The sequence below is a fragment of the Heterodontus francisci genome, chromosome 19 (assembly GCF_036365525.1).
Source record: "Heterodontus francisci isolate sHetFra1 chromosome 19, sHetFra1.hap1, whole genome shotgun sequence".
NCBI classification, from domain to species: Eukaryota; Metazoa; Chordata; class Chondrichthyes; order Heterodontiformes; family Heterodontidae; genus Heterodontus; species Heterodontus francisci.
Genome location: NC_090389.1, coordinates 85,729,171 through 85,750,716, shown reverse-complemented (window position 1 = coordinate 85,750,716; position 21,546 = coordinate 85,729,171). Strand labels below are relative to the sequence as shown.

Genomic DNA, 21,546 nt, shown 5'->3' with positions numbered 1-21,546 from the left:
CTAGTTCTGGTCGTTGACACCATTTTGATATGAGCAGCGAGTTCTCCTGCCTGACATATGTCCCTCAGCTAACACCATCAAAGCAGATAACCTGGCCATTCAACTCATGGCTGTTTGTGAGATGTTGCTTTGTGTATATTGGCTGGTGCGTTTACCTATGTAACAACAGTAATCGCTCTGAAGTAATTCACTGTGAATTGCTTTGGGAAATTTCAAAGAAGCATGATGGGAAGCAATATAAATACAAGCTTGCTTCTTTCTTTAATCAATGATGATTGAAGACATTTTTAGTGTTCTTAGGGGGACCCTGGTTGAGGTGCATGATAACTTAACACAAGCCAGGGACTGAACTGGGGATCTTGTAGGTCTATAATGACATATATGCACATGTGCACGCATGCACACCACACCACACACACCCTGATTCACTGAGCTATGGGGAATTGGTACTGATTTTGTCAAGATGTTAATTTTAGACTCCAAATCAAAATGCCCTCTTTCCTTGTCCCAACCAAAGTAGCTAAGTTCATAGGGAAGGATTTACGCGAAGAATGTCACAGCTTTATTAAATTTGTTTCTTCGCAGCTCTCCGAAAGCCTTGTTTCGCGGATGAAGGATTTTCCCCAACCATTTTCAAAGACATCAGACTTCATCTCTGCAGGTACGTGAAAGGTTGGCACTAGGATTTCAGTGAAAGCTGATGGTTTCACATCCGTACCATCACATGATTTCTAAGAGTTAATTGGATTACTGCAGTTGCTTCAACAGAAAATTAAAGATCCTGTTGTACGATTTGAAAAAATTAAAAGTAGGAAGTTCTACTTGCTCTAGGCCAATATTCTTCCCACAATCAATGCCTAGCACCACCCCCGCAACCATGCTCCACTGATTGATTAGCTAGTCATTCATGTCATTTACGGGATTTTGCCGTGTACAAAATAGCTGCCATGTTTGCTTCAGGGTTTCAGAGTAATTCATTGTATAAAACGTGCTTTGCGATATGAGAGAAAAAGCTTGTATTTATATAATGCCTGTCATGACCTCAGGACACCTCAAAGTTCTTTGAAGCCACTGAACTACTTTTTGAAGTGTAGTTACTGTTGTAATGTAGGAAATTCTGCAGCCAATTTGTGCACAGTAAGATCCTAGAAACAGCAATGAGATTTTCGTGATTTTGGTTGAGGGATAAATATTGGCCAGGACACCAGGGGGAACACCCTTTCTCTTCGAATAGTGTCCACCTGAGAGGGCAGGTGGGGCCTCGGTTTATCTGAAAGACAGCACCCCTGATAGAGCAGCAGTCCCTCAGTACTGCACTGGAGTGTCAATCTAGGTTTTGTGCTCATGTCTCTGTAGTGGGACTTGAACCTTCAACCTTCTGACTTGGAGGTGCGAGAGTCATGGCTGACCCCTTGTGAAAAGGCACTATATGAATGTTAAGTCTTTATCACGTGAGGTGATAATGGTCGAATATTAGAAGTATTGAGGTCAGCAATTGTGGATCAGAAGATAGAGAAATCACAGGATAAAGCAGATGGGAAGCACAAACATGGCTTTCTAGCTGCACACATTACTATTCTGAATAGAACACTCTGGGTAAAGGAAAGAAGAGCTTTGTGTGAACAGGAAAGGAAATGAAATGTTTCTCAGTAGGCTTCGGAATTAGACCTACAATGTATTTAGATCCTACATTGAATAAACCCATCAGATAGCACACAATGCATTTTATGCAGTTTCAGCAATGTAGGGATACGAAGAAACATTTGTTTTACGCAGCAAATTGTGATATGGAATGCACTATCTGAAAGGGTAGTGGAAGCAGATTCAGTAGTAACATTCGGAAGAGAATTAGATAAATACTTGAAGGGGGAAAGCATTTATAGGGCTATTGGGACAGAGCTGGGTAATGGGATTAATTAGATAGGTCGACCAAAGAGCTGTCACAGGCATGATGGGCCGAATAGTTTCCTTCTGTGCTGTATCAGTCTATGACTTTGTCAGTCCTTCTATCACCCTGAGGATTAGGATATTGGTGTGACAAAACGTAGATTTCTGTAATTTATCTTTATATAGTTTAGAAATGGTTAAAGTTAAAATGGAAGCTTATGCAATTTAAAAATGGAGGCCTGCAGGCAAATTGTCTATGGGACCAGGCCAGATTTATTAATCAGGAGACGGAGCATTGTTCTAGGTACTAATTAAATTGTATTTGATCAAGCAGTATCTGGAACTTGGAAACCAGACAACTCGATCTGTTGCTCATCATTCTATGCAATAATTTGCACCATTGTGCCTTTTTAATCAGGAATTATTAACGGGTCTGAATTCAGGGCAGTTTGGACTGATTCAATACTGGGGAATTCTGAATAGACTTTACTTCTGGCAGGAAATCTGAACTTTGTGGATTGAACTGGGATTTGCCAAGGCCGCATACAATTTCTCATCTGGAAGGTTTGCCAAGAGGCAAACCTCATGCTTTTGTTGAAAAATCTTGTTGGAATTGGATGCTTTAAGAAATATGTTCCAAGCGTGATATCTTAACCCCATATGGCTTGATACCAATTTTATTGCCTTTCCATCCTGTGCTTACTCGGTAAATTGTAGGATTGGGAAGACAAGCCATCGTTTTTGTCCCTTGGCACAAACTATGCATCCTTGCCACTGATTCCATCCCCTCCACTACCCTCCCCTCTCTCCCCGGCCACTGTCTAAGGTTGAACTAGAAAAGTTTAGCAAGCTCGGCATGACCCTGAGATGAGCTCCCGACTCCATTTTCACTCCAGTACAAAGACTGCCTACTTCCACCTCTGTAACATCACCCATCTCTGCATCTGCCTCAGCCTATTTGCTGCCAAAACCTTCCTACGGACATTACTTCCTCCGGATTCCACTGTTTCCTGGCTGGGCAACCATCCTCCATAAGTTGTGTCTCATTTACCACCTACTATATCCCACTCACCTTGTGCTCGCTGACCTACATTGGCTCCTGATCTCCGAACAACTCATTTAAAATTCTCCTCCTCATGTTAAAATGCCTTGATGGCCTCATTCCTTCCTATCTCTGTAACCTCCTCCAGCTGAACAGCCTTCCAAAAAATCAGTGTTCCTTCAACTGTGTCCGCGTGCAACTCACATTCCAAATACGCTATTATGTCCTGCTGTCTAGGCCGTAAACTCTGGAATTCACTCCCTAAACCTCTCCACCTTGTTTTCCTTTTAAGACTTCTTAAAACCCGCCTCTTTCATCAAGCTTTTAATCACCTTCTCCAAATATTACCCTTTAGCTTGCTGTCAGTTATTGTCTGATTACACTTCTATGTGGGATGCTTTTCTACCTTAAAGATGTTAGGTAAATGCAAGATTTTGGGGAAGTCAGCTATAGCAGGGTCCGATCTTATGCTCTGTAAAGAGCTTAGCTTGAGGTGAGGGTTTGCCGGGGGATACACTCCTGCTCCTCCTGGCTCACAAGCTGTGCTCTAAGTTCACTTAGCTCCTGGATCTGGCCCTTCTTGCCTCTTTTTACCTGCTGGGATTCCGTGGGTTAAAAAATAAAATTCCCTACCCCTTTATCTCAGTCACACCAGTGAAAAGTGAGATTATTAGTAAAAGAACAGTGCATTAATATGTGGCTTCTTAAAAAGCCAAGTCCAGTAGTATAGTACCTGGAACCACTCAGCAGGTCTGGCAGCATCTGTGGAAAGAGGAGCAGAGTTAACGTTTCGGGTCAGTGACCCTTCTTCCGAAACGTTAACTCTGCTTCTCTTTCCACAGATGCTGCCAGACCTGCTGAGTGGTTCCAGCATTTCTTGTTTCTATTTCAGATTTCCAGCATCCGCAGTATTTTGGTTTTTTTAGTATAGTACCTGGAATGTGTGTTTTTCCACATGAAATTATGAAACTGTTTGTCTCAAGACAACAGCATTCTAGCAGGTTCCCAGGTACAAGATGGCTCCTGAGTTTTGTAGGATCAATGTTGTTATAGTTTGCAGAATAGGAAAGTCATTACTGAGATCGTTTATTGGTTTCCACATATATAGGACCTGATCAAGTGGGTGACACCGTGACACTGAAGTATTCCGGGACTGAAGAGGAGCTCTATAGGAGGTAAGGCATACTTGCTGAAATGATCTTTCCTTTGTGAAACACACCTCTGTTCCTTTAATTTGATAGAATTTTATGATGTCAGACAATTTATCTCTTGTTGTGTTGCTTGTGGAGAGTATGGCAGTGTTTCTAATCGTCTTGTAATTGTTGAAGATAATACGTCCAGACAGAAATGTTACTAATGAGGAACTCATTGATTTACAAAAGTTCCTCTTCATCTGCACTCTCAGGTTGGTGTAAAAGATCCCACGGCACTATTCGAAGAAGAGCTGTGGAGTTCTCTGACAAGCTGCCAAATGTTCTGACGCACTGATGACGTCGGCGATCACTTTGCATTGTCAGGAGACACTCCATTTAAAAAAACCCATCCCAGGGTAATTCATTGAGTGTAGGGAAAGAAATGGACACCAGGTGGAAAAAGGATTAGAAGGGGTGAGCAGAAAGGCAGTCACTTTGTTCAGGTAATATATTGGCATGGATTAAGGATTGGTTAACAGGCAGAAAACAAAGAGTAGGGATAAGTGGGTTATCCTCATGTTGGCAGGCTGTGACCAACGGGGTACCGCAAGGATCAGTACTTGTGCCCCAGCTGTTCACAATATATATCAATGATTTGGATGTGGGGACCAAATGTAATATTTCATAGTTCACAGATGACACAAAACTAGGTGGGAATGTGTGTTGTGAGGGAGATGCAAAGCGGCTTCAAGGGGATTTGGCAGACTTAGTGAGTGGGCAAGAATGTGGCAGATGGGATATAATGTGGAAAAATGTGAGGTTATTCATTTTGGGAGGAGGAATAGATGTGCAGAGTATTTCTTAAATGGTAAGAGATTAGAAAGTGTAGATTGTCACAAGAGCTGTCTTTTTACTGAAAGCTAAGAATTCTGTGTGCTTTTAAAAGACTGAGAAAAGGATTGAACGTTGAATGCTGAAACTTGGTATTTGAACTGAGTGCGGACTGCAAGGCACTTGTTTCCAAGCAACTCAACAGGGAAATGACCAGATGATTTATGACTGCCACGTGACTTGATTGTTAGAGTTTCAGGTTCAGTTTTACAGTGTGAAAAAGACCACGGAGCTGAAAGCAGCTGACAATGAGCTGGCTGGGACCTGTGTTTGCAGACCAGAGGAAGAAAGACCTACTCTCTAAAAAGATGATTTGCCTTTCTTGGAAAAAGAATTCCTACAGTTGTGGTGTGGCTGTGGTCTACCTGGAGAGAAGAAAAGACTCAGGAAAAGAAGAGTTGCTGCTCTCTGTGGAGGAAGGCTGCTTTGCAGAGAGGGAGTCCTGCATTTTAAAGGTAGCCGATTCCTATTGCCTCCAGTCTCTGAAAAATGTCTGCCTCAGGAGTGATTCTTGTTGCCTCTTATGTTCTGAGAGATCCTGAAAGCTCAAGAAAAGCTTCTATTGCTAGTCTGCTATTTCAAAACTCAGGCAGAACTGTTGCTACACCCTTTGCTGAAAGATCTGTGTGACGCCTGCTGCAGACAAAGTGCCGTGAACGCCTACCCGTCAGTCTGTTCATCAACCTCGCCTGGAGAGACTTCGAGTGGCATCTGACTATTCGACTCTGGGACATCTCACCGATCCAGAAATATCCTACCAGGACGTTACAACCCAGTTACTTTATTATTCCTAAGAAACAGTTGTCAAGCGAAAAGTCTTTTTCCCCGGTTAACCAGTTTTTGAAGTTATGTGTGTGTGCAGGAAGGTTAGGAAGAATAAGGAGTTATAACATCTTTTCATATGTAGATTTATCTCATTATTGTTTAAGATTTAGTTTATTAATGAATAGTTAATTTTCCTTTTGTTTAAAGAAACCTGGTTTGGTGTGCTTTATTCTGGGGGACAAATAGAGTGTTTAATTTGGCTATTTTCCAGTAGGTGGGAAACTTTATTTGATATGCTATCACCTGTGGAGTAGTGGGACTGAATTAACAGTGTATTACTCCCGCCTTGGTCATAACAAGATATATGAAGGGACCTGGTTGTCCTCGTGAATAAGTCACTGAAAGCTAACCAGCTGGTGCAGCAAGCAAGTGAGAAGTCTAATGGTATGTTAGCCTTTATCGCAAGAGGATTTGAGTACAGGAGTAGGGAAGTCTTGTTTCAATTGTATAGAACCTTGGTTAGACTGCACCTGTGTGCAGTTTTGGTCCCCTTACCTTAGGAAGGATATTATTGCCATGGAGGGAGTGCAACGAAGGTTCACCAGACTTATTCCTGGGATGGTGGGACTGTTCTATGAAAAGAGATTGAAGAAACTGGGCCTGTATTTTCTAGAGTTTTGAAGAATGAGAGGTGATCTCATTGAAACCTACAAAATACTTAAGGGATAGACAGGGTAGATAAAGGTAAGCTGTTTCCCCTGGTTGCGGAGTCTAGAACCAGGGGTCACAATTTCAAAATAAGGGGGAAACCACTTGGGACAGAGATGAGTAGAAATTTCTTTACTCAGAGAGTTGTGAATCTTTGGAATTCTCTACTCCAGAGGGCTGTGGAAGCTCAGTAATTGAGCATGTTTAAAGTAGAGATTGACAGATTTCTAAATACCAATGACAAAGGGATATGGGGATAGTGTGTGGAAAAAGGCATAGAAATGGATGATCAGCCATCATCATATTGAATGGCAGAGCAGGCTTGATGGGCTGAATGGCCTAGTCCCCTGTTCCTATGTCACCGCGAGAATTTATGTAATTGCTCAGGGTGCTACTGTTGGGCGCACACATGCAGCTAGGAGAAGCAGCACCAAAGGCTAGTGACTGAGAGGTTGCGCTAAATTGGCAGCTTCCCTTTGAGAGGTGGCGGGCTGTGGTAAAATGTCATACTGATTCAGTGGACAGTGCTCATCTGGGTTTAAGGCTGAGGTTTGAACTGTGTGTGTGGAGTTTTACACTGCATCTCAGTGCATTTTATCTGAACTGTTGGCGCTCATTGCTGATAAGTGGTGCTTGGAATAGAAACAGTTACATTAATATCCTCTAACCTTGAAAATTATGATGGGACAAAATCTGTCATTATTAGGATTTCTCAGCTAATGCAAAAGGTGAAGGAAGGTGCAATTTTGGTATTTGCAAAATGGTGGTCATATCAGGGCTGTTAACATTTTCATTGTATTTTACACTTCTTCTTCTTCTTTTGGGCCTCCTTATCTCGAGAGACAATGGATAAGCGCCTGGAGGTGGTCAGTGGTTTGTGAAGCAGCGCCTGGAGTGGCTATAAAGGCCAATTCTGGAGTGACAGGCTCTTCCACAGGTGCTGCAGAGAAATTTGTTTGTTGGGGCTGTTGCACAGTTGGCTCTCCCCTTGCGCCTCTGTCTTTTTTCCTGCCAACTACTAAGTCTCTTCGACTCGCCACAATTTAGCCCTGTCTTTATGGCTGCCCGCCAGCTCTGGCGAATGCTGGCAACTGACTCCCACGACTTGTGATCAATGTCACACGATTTCATGTCGCGTTTGCAGACGTCTTTATAACGGAGACATGGACACTATTGCAATGCAAAGATGGCTGAAGGATGATACAGCTGTTAGCTATGCTAACTCGCAGAGATTTCAGGCTTGCAAATAACCCGTTAGGTCAAAGTTTATTGCAAATGTGCAGCTATCGTAACATCTCTGATTTGATTGTTGGTCTGTGTTCAGTTTTTTTGGAGGTGCTACAATTCATCTCGACGCTTCTGGACTGGAGATGGGTGTCAGGAGCATCAGCAAAGGCTCCCAGTCCTGATTGCTATCACGGTGACCCCTGTTGGGAAGCACTTGAGTCCCCAGAGGATGTCATAGCTGTTGGATGAGGACAGGAACAGGCTTGCCCGGGCTGGTCCTCACGGTCAAATAGTTCACCAACACTCGCTGCCAAGTATTGTCTGAAGAATGGGTACCTGGCAAAAGAACACCAGGTCCCTCTGAAAGAAACTGAGAAAGGGGAAAGAGGCAGAATTCTATTTTTTTTTGTGTTTTTGTTTTGCTTTAGTGTCTAATAGTGAGATCTGCCAGTAACTGCCTGAGTTTAGTTGTGTGTAATTATTTAATTTCACTGCTGACTGCCCGTGACTTTGATTTTACAGCACTGCCTGTTTTGTTCCTGTTCTGTCTTTTCCCCTTGAGGGCTGCAGCAATTGCTCATTAGGAGAAACAAAGTAAAAATTCAGTTCCTGTGCGTGCTTTTGTTCTAATGTATTTGTTATTCCTTAATACGTACCTCATAGCAATTTAATTTCCAATTCTCCTTGTTATAATAATGTGCAATGAACAGCGGCTTTGCCAGAGAAGTAGGTTCCAAGCATTTTATCCCCTCCAAGGTAATCAAATTCTTTTCTTCTAATGCGCATTCTATTACTTTTCTAACCTCAAGAAACAAAGAGAAAATCTGCGAGTCGGGACATGTGAAATGAAATCACAAAAGGCTGGAAATACACAGCAGGTTTGTTAGCATCTGAAAGAGCGATTAATGTTTCAGATGAAGAGAATCTCTCAAATATCAGAACTAGGGTTCTGATGGAGGGCCTCATCATAAATCTCAATTTGACCCCTCTTTCACATGCTGACTTATTTCACTCTGTTTCAAGCTCTTATGTTTCTAACTGCTTGGGATGCAGGCCTGGCATTGTTAATAGTAAATTGGGTGATGTACTGTCTTGCAACAATTGGAATCTTCTTTCTTTGGCCTCCTTATCTCGCGAGACAATGGGTAAGCGCCTGGAGGTGGTCAGTGGTGAGTGGAGCAGCGCCTGGAGTGGCTATAAAGGCCAATTCTAGAGTGACAGGCTCTTCCACAGGTGCTGCAGAAAAATTTGATTGTCGGGGCTGTTACACAGTTGGCTCTTCCCTTGCGCCTCTGTCTTTTTTCCTGCCAACTGCTAAGTCTCTTCGACTCGCCACACTTTAGCCCCGCCTTTATGGCTGTCCGCCAGCTCTGGCGAACGCTGGCAACTGACTCCCGCGACTTGTGATCAATGTCACAGGACTTCATGTCGCGTTTGCAGACTTCTTTAAAGCGGAGACATGGACGGCCGATGGGTCTGATACCAGTGGTGAGCTCGCTGTACAATGTGTCTTTGGGGATCCTGCCATCTTCCATGCGGCTCACATGGCCAAGCCATCTCAAGCGTCGCTGACTCAGTAGGGTGTATAAGCTGGGGTTGTTGGCCGCCTCGAGGACTTCTGTGTTGGAGATACGGTCCTGCCACCTGATGCCAAGTATTCTCCGGAGGCAGCGAAGATGGAATGAATTGAGACGTCGCTCTTGGCTGACGTACGTTGTCCAGGCCTCACTGCCATAGAGCAAGGTACTGAGGACACAGGCTTGATACACTTGGACTATTGTGTTCCGTGTCAGTACGCCATTTTCACACACTCTCTTGGCCAGTCTGGACAATTGGAATATTATGCCGTGTAATACATGAAATGTAATCTGTTGCAACTGCGGAGCTGTGCTCTCTTTGGAGCTTAAGGTGACTGCTTACCAAGTTGAAATCATCTATCCACGTGAGCCAAATCTAACCTCTTTAAAGATCTCAGTTAAAACCCTGCAAAATCTATGCTTTACTAAATTAAAAAGCCCTGTTTTTTAAGCTTATGTTAGTTTAAGTGCCCTGTTATGACAGAGGTGGGAGGAGTGCACTTTTTTTTTCTAGTTCCAGTTTACCACAGGTCATAACCTATATTTTTAAATTAACCAATATGGTTAATAGTAAACTATTTTTATCCCAGAATAAAATGCAGCAAGCCGGTTTCTTTAATAAACAACAAAATTATCAGTTTATTATAAAACAAGAATTATCCAGTAACGAAGCAAAGCATTAACACACAGATTGAAATATGAAAGTTCCCTTTTACCTTAGCCCCTCACAGACACACACCAGTTAACTGAAAAATAGAGATTTTCTCTTTAGAACATAAGAATATAAGAAATAGGAGCAGGAGTAGGCCATTCAGCCCCTCAAGCCTGCCCCACCATTCAATAAGATCATGGTTGATCTGCCCAGACCTCAACTCCTCTTTCGTGTCAGCTCCTCATAGCCCTCAATTCACCAATATTTCAAAAATCTATCTACCTCCTCTTTAAATATTTTCAGTGATCTAGCCTCCACAATTCTCTGGGGTAGAGATTTCCAGACATTCACTACCCTCAGAGAGAACTTCCTTTTCATCTCAGTTTTAAATGCGTGTCCCCTTATTCTGTAACTATGTCCCCTAGTTCGAGATTCCCCCACTAGTGGAAACATTTTCTCAACATCTACCCTGTCAAGCCCCTTCAGAATTTTGTACGTTTCAATATGATCACTCCTAACAGGCCTAACCTGTTTAGCTGTTCTTGATAAGTACGAACATACGAATTAGGAGCAGGAGTAGGTCATTCGACACCTCGAGCCTGCTCCGCCATTCAATAAGTTCATGGCTGAACTGATTACTCCACATTCCCACCTACCCCCGATAACCTTCCACCCCCTTCGTTATCAAGAATCTATCTACCTCTGCCTTAAAAATATTCAAAGACTCTGCTTCCACTGCCTTTTGAGGAAGAGAATTCAAAGACTCATGATCCTCTGAGAAAAAATTTCTCCTCATCTCTGTCTTAAACAGTGACCCCTAGTTCTAGATTCTGCCACAAGGGGAAACATCCTTTCCACATCTACCCTGTCAAGACCCCTCAGGATCTTGTATGTTTCAATGAAGACGCCTCTTACTCTTCTAAATTCCAGCGGACACGTGCCTAGCCTGTCCAATCTTTCCTCATTAGACAGCCTGCCCATTCCAGGTATTAGTCTAATAAACCTTCTCTACTGCCTCCAAGCATTTACATCCTTCCTTAAATAAGGAGACTAGTACTGTACACAGTACTCCAGATGTGATCTCGCCAATGCCCTGTATAGCTGAAGCATAACCTCCCTACTTTTGTATTCAATTCCCCTCGCGATAAATGATAACATTCTATTAGCTTTCTTAATCAAGTGCTGTACCTGCATACTAACCTTTTGTGATTCATGCACTAGGACACCCAGATCCCTCTGCATCTCCGAGCTCTGCAATCTCTCACTATTTAGATAATATGCTTTTTTATTCTTCCTGCCAGAGTGGACAGTTTCTCCTTTTCCCACATTCTACTCCATTTGTCAGATCTTTGCCCACTCACTTAACCAATATATATATCACTTTGTAGCCTCCTTTTGTCCTCTTCACAAGTTACTTTCCTACCTATCTTTGCGTCATCAGCAAATTTAGCAACCATACCTTCAGTCCTTCTAAGTCATTTATATAAATTGTAAAAAGTTGAGGCCCCAGCACAGATCCCTGTGGCACACCACTCATTCCATCTTGCCATCCAGAAAATTACCCATTTATGCCTTCTGTGTTTCCTGTTAGCTAACCAATCTTCTATCCATGCCAATATGTTACCCCCTACACCATGAGCTTTTATTTTCTGCAATAACCTTTGATGTGGCACCTTATCAAATGCCTTCTGGACCCCTTCATCCCAGAAATCAGTCTAGTGAATCTCTTTTATACTGCCAGTATATCCTTTCTTAAGTACGGGGGCTAAAACTGTACACGTTACTCCAGGTGCAGCCTCACCAATACCCTGTACAGTTGTAACAAGACTTTCCTATTTTTAAACTCCAACCCCCAAGCAATAAAGGCCAAAATTCCATTTGCCTTCTTAATTATTTACTGTACCTTCATGCTAACTTTTTGTGCTTCATGTACAAGAACACCTAGATCCCTCTGTGCTGCAATTTTTTGGAGTCTCTCTCCATTTAAATAATAGTCTTCCTTTTCATTCTTTCTACCGAAGTGCATGACCTCACACTTTCCTACATTTCCATCTGCCAAGTTTTTGCCCACTCACTCAACCTATCTTTATCTGCTTTTGCAGATTCCTTATGTCCACATCACAACATGCCCTCCCACCTATTCTTGTACTGTCAGCAAATTTGGATATATTACACTCTGACCCCCCCCCCCCCCCCCCAAGTCATCAATATAGATAGTAAATAATTGAGGCCCTAGGACTGATCCTTGTGGCATGCCACTAGTTCCATCTTTCCAGCCTGAAAAAGACCCATTAATCCCAACTCTGTCTTCTGTGTGTTAACCAATCTTCAATCCATGCTAATACATTACCCCCAATACCATGAGCTCCTATCTTGTGCAATAGTCTTTTATGTGGCACCTTATCGAATGCTTTCTGGAAAACCAAATACACTGCATCTACCGGTTCCCCTTTATCAACTCTGCTTGTTATATCCTCAAAGAACTCTAGCAAATTTGTCAAACAAGATTTCCCTTTCACACAACCATGTTGACTCTGTTTGATTGAGTTAAGCTTTTCTAAATGTCCTGCTATTTCTTCCTTAATAATGGACTCTAGTATTTTCCCAACGACCGATGTTAGGCTGACTGGCCTATAATTTCCTGCTTTTTGTCTCCCTCCCTTCTTGAACAGGGGCGTCAAATTAGCGGTTTTCCAATCCGCTGGGACCCTCCCGGAATCCAGTGAGTTCTGGAATATTTCGACCAAGGCCTCCACTATCTCTGCAGCCACTTGCTTTAAAACCCTTGGAGGTAGGCCATCAGGTCCTGGTGACTTGCCTGCCTTTAGTCCCATTAGTTTGTCAAATACTTTGTCCCTCGTGATAGAGACTGTTACAAGATCTTTCCTCCCATTAACTTCTTGCTTATCTGATATCTGTGGGATGTTTATAGTGTCCTCCACCGTGAAGACCGATGCAAAATATTGGTTTAATTTTTCTGCCATTTCCCTGTTCACCATTATCAATTCTCCAGTCTCATCCTCCAAGGGTCCCACGCTCACTTCAGCTACTCTCTTTTTATATACCTGTAGAAGCTCTTGCTGTTTGTTTTTATATTTCTTGCCAATTCACTTTCATAATCAAATTTCTCTATTAGCTTTTTAGTCATCCGCTGCTGGTTCCTAAAAAAAAAATTCCCAATCCTCTGGCTTACCACTAGTTTTCCCTGCTTTGTATGCCTTAGTTTTTGATTGGCTGCCTTTGTTAACCATGGGTGGTTCATCCTCCTCATTGAGTCCTATTTGACCGGGATAAATTTTTGCTGAGCGCTATGAAATATCTGCTTAAATGTCTGCCACTCCTCATCCACTGACCTTCCCTTTAGTCTGTCTTTCCAGCCCACTTTAGACAACTCTTTCTTCGTACCTCTGTAATTGCCCTTGTTTAAATTGAGGACACTGGTTTGAGACCAGAGTTGCTCGTCCTCAAACTGAATTTAAAATTCTACCTTGTTGTGCTCGCTACCCCCTAGAGGATCCTTAACTATGATATCTCTTATTAATCCTACCTCATTACTAGATCTAAAATAGCCTGTTCCCAGTTAGGTTCTGCAACGTATTGCTCTAAGTAACAATCCCTGATGCACTCTACAATTTCGTCTTCCATGTTACCTCTGCCAATCTGATTTGTCCGGTCAATATGCAGATTAAAATCACCCATGACAATGGTAGCGCCTTCTTACACGCCTCCGTTATTTCCCGATTTATACTTTGTCCTACAGTGAGGCAACTCTTCGGGGGCCTATAGACGACTCCCACCTGTGACTTCTTCCCCTTGCTGTTCATTATTTACACCCAAACTGATTGCACATCACGATCTATTGCACCTATATCACTACTCCCTACCGCACTGATATCTTCCTTTATTAACAAAGCTACCCCACCTCCTTTTCCTTTTTGTCTGTTTTTCCAGAATGTCGAATACCCTTGAATGTTGAGTTCCTTGTCTTGGTCACCCTGCAACCACATCTCTGTAATAGCTATCAAGTCATATTCATTTATTTTTATTTGTGCCGTCAACTCATCTAGTTACAAATGCTGTGTGCATTCAGATAAAGAGCCTTAAGCTTTGACTTTTTACCATTATTACTCATTCTGGTTCTAATTTCTGCTGCAATCTTCTGCTTATATTTTCTGCCCCTTCCTGTCACACTTTGAATACTGTTCGCCTCTTCACTACCCTGCACCTTTGCTCTCTCGTTTCTTTTTGATTTTTTAAACTTCCCTTTAATTGAATCCTTCCCCCCCCACCCCACTAATTAGTTTAAAATCCTATCTGCAACCCTAGTTATATGATTCGCCAGGACACTGGTCCCAGCACGGTTCAAATGAAGCCCGTCCCGATGGAACAGCGCTCTCCTTCCCCAGTACTGGTGCCAGTGCCCCATGAATCGGAACTCATTTCTCCCACACCAGTCTTTGAGCCACGCGTTAACCTCTCTAATCTTATTTACCCTATGCCAATTTGCACGTGGTTCAGGTAGTAATCTGGAGATTATTATCTTTGTTGTTCTGCTTTTTAATTTAGCCCTGAGCTGCTCATAGTCCCTCAGCAGAACCTCTTTCCTAGTCCTATCTATGTCGTTGGTACCTACGTGGACCATGACAACTGGATCCTTCCCCTCCCACTCCAAGTTGCTCTCCAGCCCAGAAGAGATGTCCTTAACCTTGGCACCAGGTAGACAACCTTTGGGACTCCATGTCTTTGCTGCAGAGAACAGTATCTATTCCCCTAACTATGCTATCCCCTATTACGACTACATTTCTTTTTTTCTCCTCCACACTTGAATGGCTCTCTGAACCATGGTGCTGTGGTCAGTTCGCTCATCCTCCCTGCAGTCTGTGCCCTTGTCCACACCGGGAGCAAGAACATCGTATCTGTTGGATAAGGGCACTGGCTGAGGCTCCTCCAAAGCTAAATTCTGGATCCCCATACCTACTTCGCTTGCAGTTACACCCTCCTGTCCCTGACCACGGTCCAAATTTGATGTAATTAATCTATTGGGTGTGACTGTGTCTTGAAACAGCGTCCAGGTAACTCCTCCCCTCGCTGATGTGTCGCAATGTCCGCAGCTCGGACTCCAGCTCATCAACTCTGAGCCGGAGGTCCTCGAGCAGCCAACACTTGCTGCAGATATGGCCACTGTGGATCGCACTGGCGTCCACCAGCTCCCACATACTACAGCTGCAACACATCGGCTGCGCAGCCATCTCTATTCTATTTAATTAATTAATTTGGATGTTATGTATTTTAAAAGTGAGTGTCTTAACTAATCTTCAGCTGTAATAATATCTCTTGATATAAATCGCTTGGCCAAAAAGAGACACGGAAGACATACCCACCAATCACCTACCTGTTTTCCTGTGACGTCATACCTTGGCTCTGACAGGTAGAAACAGGTAGAAGGGGCTCTCTGCCGCCGGTTTTTATCTCCCGCTGCCCTTCTCAGCACATAGACTTAAATATTAGAGAAAGATAAAAATCAGCAGAAAAAAGAAAATCAGAAAGTGAGCTCTATTACAAAAAAAAGTAAAAGAATACTTTGGCCAAATACTCGCTAATTCTTGAAGAAAAAAGAGAAAATTTGGAAAGATGTCATATCTCTTTTTTTGGTTTGGCATCCCAGATATGCGTAGATGGCTGTCACTGGCATCTTTCTCTGGAGCAATTCATTCAGGCAGTGTCGAGGATTTATCCGGCACGTTTTTCGAGCATCTCGAGAGAAATGCCGCAACAGGGGATTCAAGCAGACCTTTTGGGCCGAATGTAGCATCAATTTCTCTAGTTCTTAAACTTGCTTCTAAGAGCTTCTCAAAGAGATGGGAAAACTGGCAGGCTTTTCAAAGAGATGGAACAGGCTGAGCTGGGGTTTTGTCCTTCAGGTTGATTTTCAAAACTCCAACTGACTGTCCAAGTGAAACCAAAAACAAGGGCACAAGAGTCAAGCCTCCTACCCTGTAAATCATGACCTGTCACTTCTCTGTAAACATAAGGGCGGCGCAGTGGCTAGCACCGCAGCCTCACAGCTCCAGGGACCCGGGTTCGATTCTGGGTACTGCCTGTGCGGAGTTTGCAAGTTCTCCCTGTGACTGCGTGGGTTTCCGCCGGGTGCTCCGGTTTCCTCCCACAGCCAAAGACTTGCAGGTTGATAGGTAAATTGGCCATTATAAATTGCCCCTAGTGTAGGTAGGTGATAGGGAATATGGGATTACTGTAGGGTTAGTATAAATGGGTGGTTGTTGGTCGGCACAGACTCGGTGGGCCGAAGGGCCTGTTTCAGTGCTGTATCTCTAAATAAAAAAAATAAATAAATAAATCTCCTCCAAGTCAAAAAAACTCCTGCTGGGTAATTATCTGAGGACAGCTGACTTCTAGTAAGGTCTGTTTACAAATCAAGTCCAAAAGACCTTCCGATTACCTCTTTTTTTTAAAAAACAAAAACAAAGTCCAGCATCTATGGACTCCTCTTTTCAGTTTTTAAAATACAAGTCCTCAAAATTTAACAAAACATGCAAGTAAGTACTTTTGTAATAGCCCTTAATCAAGTTCAATCAAGAGGCCTCTCTATATCCCCTCCCACATGAGGGAAGTAGAAGTGAACACAATATTCTAGGTCTGTATGGACCAAAACTTTGTCGAAAGAAAGGATTGTGCTTCTAGTATTTAATTGTCTTCGTGAGACCTTCTAACGCCCTATTCACCTCTGCAGCATTTTTGTGGCACTGGTTGTGGATCTCAGTAACTTACGGGCTACAACTCCCAGATCTTTCTCCTGCTCAGGCACCAGTTTTAAAGTTTAACAATATTTTCATTGGCTTAATTTAGTTCGTATGCACATGCCGACATGTGTTTTTGTGTTCTCTACCTCATTCTCCCTCACCTCATAGGACTGATCAAACTAAGATGCGTACAACACCGCTAATCTGCATTTGCAAAAGAGTAGTGCAGCTTGTATCCACCAGTTCTTTGCTCCCTGCCCTTCTTCCTCGTCCCCCCGACCCCCCCCGCCATAAAATATAAGACATTTCACTTACTTTTGACACTTTTTTTTACACCATTTTACAACTCTGTTTTAAATCCTGGGTCGTTGCAGCATCACACAAATCCTGTGCCTGACAGCCTTGGTGGGCATGATAGTTCTGAAGTTAGCACAGACCGTGGAACTGTTTGCATGAGCACGAGTCACTTAACCCCAAATGAGGCGAGTCTTGTTTAGAACGACAGTATTGTTCTTTGAATTGTACACGTAGGAGCATCGCTTGCCCAGGTAAAACCTTGTTTAATCACAGTCAGTGAACATACTCTGTCTTAAGCCAAAGCATAATGGGGGTATGAAACTTTCATGTTGTATCCACGTGAACTGAAACAGTCAGCAGTGCAGTTATAGATTTAGTCTTTACAAATTTGGGTTGTGTCTACAGCATTTGAGCTGCAGAGTATTATGGTGAAGCTTTTTTTAAAAAATTCGTGTGCGGATGTGGGCGTCGCTGGCTAAGCCCTTGAGAAGGTGGATGTGAGCTGCCTTCTTGAACCGTTGCAGTCCTTGGGGTGTAGGTATACCAACAGTGCTGCTGGGAAGGGAGTTCCATGATTTTGACCAAGCCACACTGAAGTAATAGTGATATAATTCCAAGTCAGGATGGTGTGTGGCTTGGAGGGGAACTTGCAGGTGGTGGTGTTCCCATGCATCTGCAGCCCTTGTCCATCTAGGTGGTAGAGGTCGTGGATTTGAAAGGTGTTGTTGAAGGAGCCTTGATGAGTTGCAGCTGTGCATCTTGTATTTAATGTACACTGCTGCCACTGTGCATTGGTGGTCAAGGGAGTGAATGTTGAAGATGGTGGATGGGGTGCCAATCAAGCGGGCTGCTTTGTCCCAGATGATGTCGATCTTCTTGAGTGTTGTATGGAGTTGCATCCATCCAGGCAAGTGGAGAGTATTCCATCACGCTCCTGACTTGTGCTTTGCAGATGGTGGACAGGCTTTGGGCAGTGAGGAGGTGAGTCACTTGCCACAGAAATCCCAGCCTCTGACTTGCTCTTATAGCCACAGCATTTATGTGGCTGCTACAGTTCAGTTTCTGGTCAATGGTAACCCCCAGGATGTTGATAGTGGAGGATTCAGCAATGGTAATGCCATTGAACATCAGGGTTTGAGGTGGTCATTGCCTGGCACTTGTGTGATGCAAATGTTACTTCCCACTTATCGGCCCAAGCCTGGATGTTGTCCAGGTTGTGCTGTATCTGGGCACTGGCTGCTTCAGTATCTGAGGAGTTGTGAATTGTGCTGAACATTGTGCAATCATCAACGATCATCCCCACTTCTGACCTTATGATGGAGCAGCTGAAGATGGTTGGGCCTAGGACACTACCCTGAGGAACTCCTGCAGTAATGTCCTATATATTTGGGCAGCGGCTGAACCCGAGACACTACACTTGTAGTGTCTCCCACCCGCCCTCCTCCTCTAACCAAATAAAAAGGACTCGGTGGTGTGTAGATAAGGTAAGGCTTTTTCTATTTCTTTTTTTTTCGTGTGATTGGTAAAAACTTTTCGTTCCTTTTTCATTTATCTAAGTTAAGACTAAGTTAAGCTGAAGATTAAAAATGGCAGGAGATCTCAGACCCGTGTTATGCTCCTCTTGCTCAATGTGGGAGCTCAGGGACACGCTTATGTCCCTGACTCCTTCACGTGCTGGAAGTGTGTCCAGCTGCAGCTCTTGTTAGACCGCATGACGGCTCTGGAGCTGTGGATGGACTCACTTTGGAGCATTTGCGATGCTGAGGAGGTCGTGGATAGCACGTTTAGCGAATTGGTCACACCGCAGATTAGGATTGCTGAGGGAGAAAGGAAATGGGTGACCAAAAGGCAGAGAAAGAGCAGGAAGGCAGCGCAGGTGTCCCCTGCGGTCATCTCCCTCCAAAACAGGTATACCGTTTTGGATACTGTTGAGGGAAATGGCTCACCAGGGGAAGGCAGCAGTAGCCAGGTTCATGGCACCGTGGCTGGCTCTGCTGTTCAGAAGGGCGGGAAAAAGAGTGGAAGGGCTATAGTCGTAGGGGATTCGATTGGAAGGGGAGTGGATAGGCGGTTCTGTGGTCGAAAACGAGACTCCCGAATGGTATGTTGCCTCCCAGGTGCACGGGTCAGGGATGTCTCCGATCGGCTGCAGAACATTCTGAAGGGGGAGGGTGAACAGCCAGTTGTCGTTGTGCACATAGGCACCAATGATATAGGTAAAAAACGGGATGAGGTCCGACAAGCAGAATTTAGTGAGTTAGGAGCCAAGTTAAAAAGTAGGACCTCAGAGGTACATAGAACATTACAGCGCAGTACAGGCCCTTCGGCCCTCGATGTTGCGCCGACCTGTGAAACCATCTGACCTACACTATTCCATTTTCATCCATATGTCTATCCAATGACCACTTAAATGCCCTTAAAGTTGGAGAGTCCACTACTGTTGCAGGCAGGGCGTTCCACGCCCCTACTACTCTCTGAGTAAAGAAACTACCTCTGACATCTGTCCTATATCTATCACCCCTCAACTTAAAGCTATGTCCCCTCGTGTTTGCCATCACCATCCGAGGAAAAAGACTCTCACTATCCACCCTATCTAACCCTCTGATTATCTTGTATGTCTCTATTAAGTCACCTCTCCTCCTCCTTCTCTCTAACGAAAACAACCTCAAGTCCCTCAGCCTTTCCTCGTAAGACCTTCTCTCCATACCAGGCAACATCCTAGTAAATCTCCTCTGCACCCTTTCCAAAGCTTCCACATCCTTCCTATAATGCGGTGACCAGAACTGCACGCAATACTCCAGGTGCGGCCGCACCAGAGTTTTGTACAGCTGCAGCATGACCTCGTGGCTCCGAAACTCGATCCCCCTACTAATAAAAGCTAACACACCATATGCCGCCTTAACAGCCCTATTAACCTGGGTGGCAACTTTCAGGGATTTATGTACCTGGACACCAAGATCTCTCTGCTCATCTACACTACCAAGAATCTTCCCATTAGCCCAGTACTCTGCATTCCTGTTACTCCTTCCAAAGTGAATCACCTCACACTTTTCCGCATTAAACTCCATTTGCCATCTCTCAGCCCAGCTCTGCAGCCCATCGATGTCCCTCTGTAACCTACAACATCCTTCGGCACTATCCACAACTCCACCGACCTTCGTGTCATCCGCAAATTTACTAACCCACCCTTCTACACCCTCATCCAGGTCATTTATACCAATGACAAACAGCAGTGGCCCCAAAACAGATCCTTGCGGTACACCACTAGTAACTAAACTCCAGGATGAACATTTGCCACCAGCCACCACCCTCTGTCTTCTTTCAGCTAGCCAATTTCTGATCCAAAGCACTAAATCACCTTCAATCCCATACTTCCGTATTTTCTGCAAGTAGTAATCTCAGGATTGCTACCAGTGCCACATGCTAGTCAGAGTAGAAATGAAAGAATAGTCAGGATGAATGCGTGGCTTGAGAGATGGTGCAGGAGGGAGGGGTTCAGATTTTTGGGACATTGGGACCAGTTCTGGGGGAGGTGGGACTATTAAAAATTGGACGGTCTACACCTGGGCCGGACTGGAACCAATGTCCTTGGGGGTGCTTTTGCTAACGCTGTTGGGGAGGGTTTAAACTAATGTGGCAGGGGGATGGGAACCAAATGAGGAGGTCAGTGGACAGTAAGGAGGTAGTAACTGAAGCCTGTAAAGAACTAGATAATGAAGTCAGCGTGATTAAGGGGAAGAGTAGGCAGGGAGCAGATGATGAACGCAAAGGGACTGGTGGTCTGAGGTGCATTTGTTTTAATGCAAGAAGTGTAGTAGGTAAGGCAGATGAACTTAGGGCTTGGATTCGTACCTGGGAGAATGATGTTATTGCTATTACTGAGACTTGGTTGAGGGAAGGGCACGATTGGCAACTAAATATCCCAGGATATCGATGCTTCAGGCGGGATAGAGAGGGAGGTAAAAGGGGTGGAGGAGTTGCATTACTGGTCAAAGAGGATATCACAGCTGTGCTGAAGGAGGGCACTATGGAGGACTCGAGCTGTGAGGCAATATGGGCAGAACTCAGAAATAGGAAGGGTGCGGTAACAATGTTGGGGCTGTACTACAGGCCTCCCAACAGCGAGCGTGAGATAGAGGTACAAATATGTAAACAGATTATGGAAAGATGTAGGAGCAACGGGGTGGTGGTGATGGGAGATTTAAATTTTCCCAATCTTGACTGGGATTCACTTAGTGTTAGAGGTCTAGATGGAGGAGAATTTGTAAGGAGCATCCAGGAGGGTTTTCTAGAGCAGTATGTAAATAGTCCAACTCGGGAAGGGGCCATACTGGACCTGGTGTTGGGGAATGAGCCCGGCTAGATGGTTGAAGTTTCAGTAGGGGACTACTTTGGGAATAGTGATCACAATTCCGTAAGTTTTAGAATACTCATGGACAAAGCCGAGAGTGGTCCGAAAGGAAGAGTGCTAAATTGGGGGACGGCCAACTATACCAAAATTCGGCAGGAGCTGGGGAATTTAGATTGGGAGCAGCTGTTTGAAGATAAATCCACATTTGATATGTGGGAGGCTTTTAAAGAGAGGTTGATTAGCGTGCAGGAGAGACAT

At 44.0% G+C, this 21,546-nt stretch overlaps 1 protein-coding gene across 1 annotated transcript in view; it reads left to right on the top strand.

Annotated features, from left to right (window-relative positions):
• chchd6a (coiled-coil-helix-coiled-coil-helix domain containing 6a) overlaps window positions 1-21,546 on the top strand; it is a 388,249-nt gene that overhangs the window by 12,190 nt on the left and 354,513 nt on the right. The window contains exons 2-3 of the mRNA XM_068052356.1: window positions 586-661; window positions 4,038-4,104. Coding sequence (XP_067908457.1) covers window positions 586-661; window positions 4,038-4,104 — 143 coding nt within the window. The remainder of the gene's footprint in view (window positions 1-585; window positions 662-4,037; window positions 4,105-21,546) is intronic.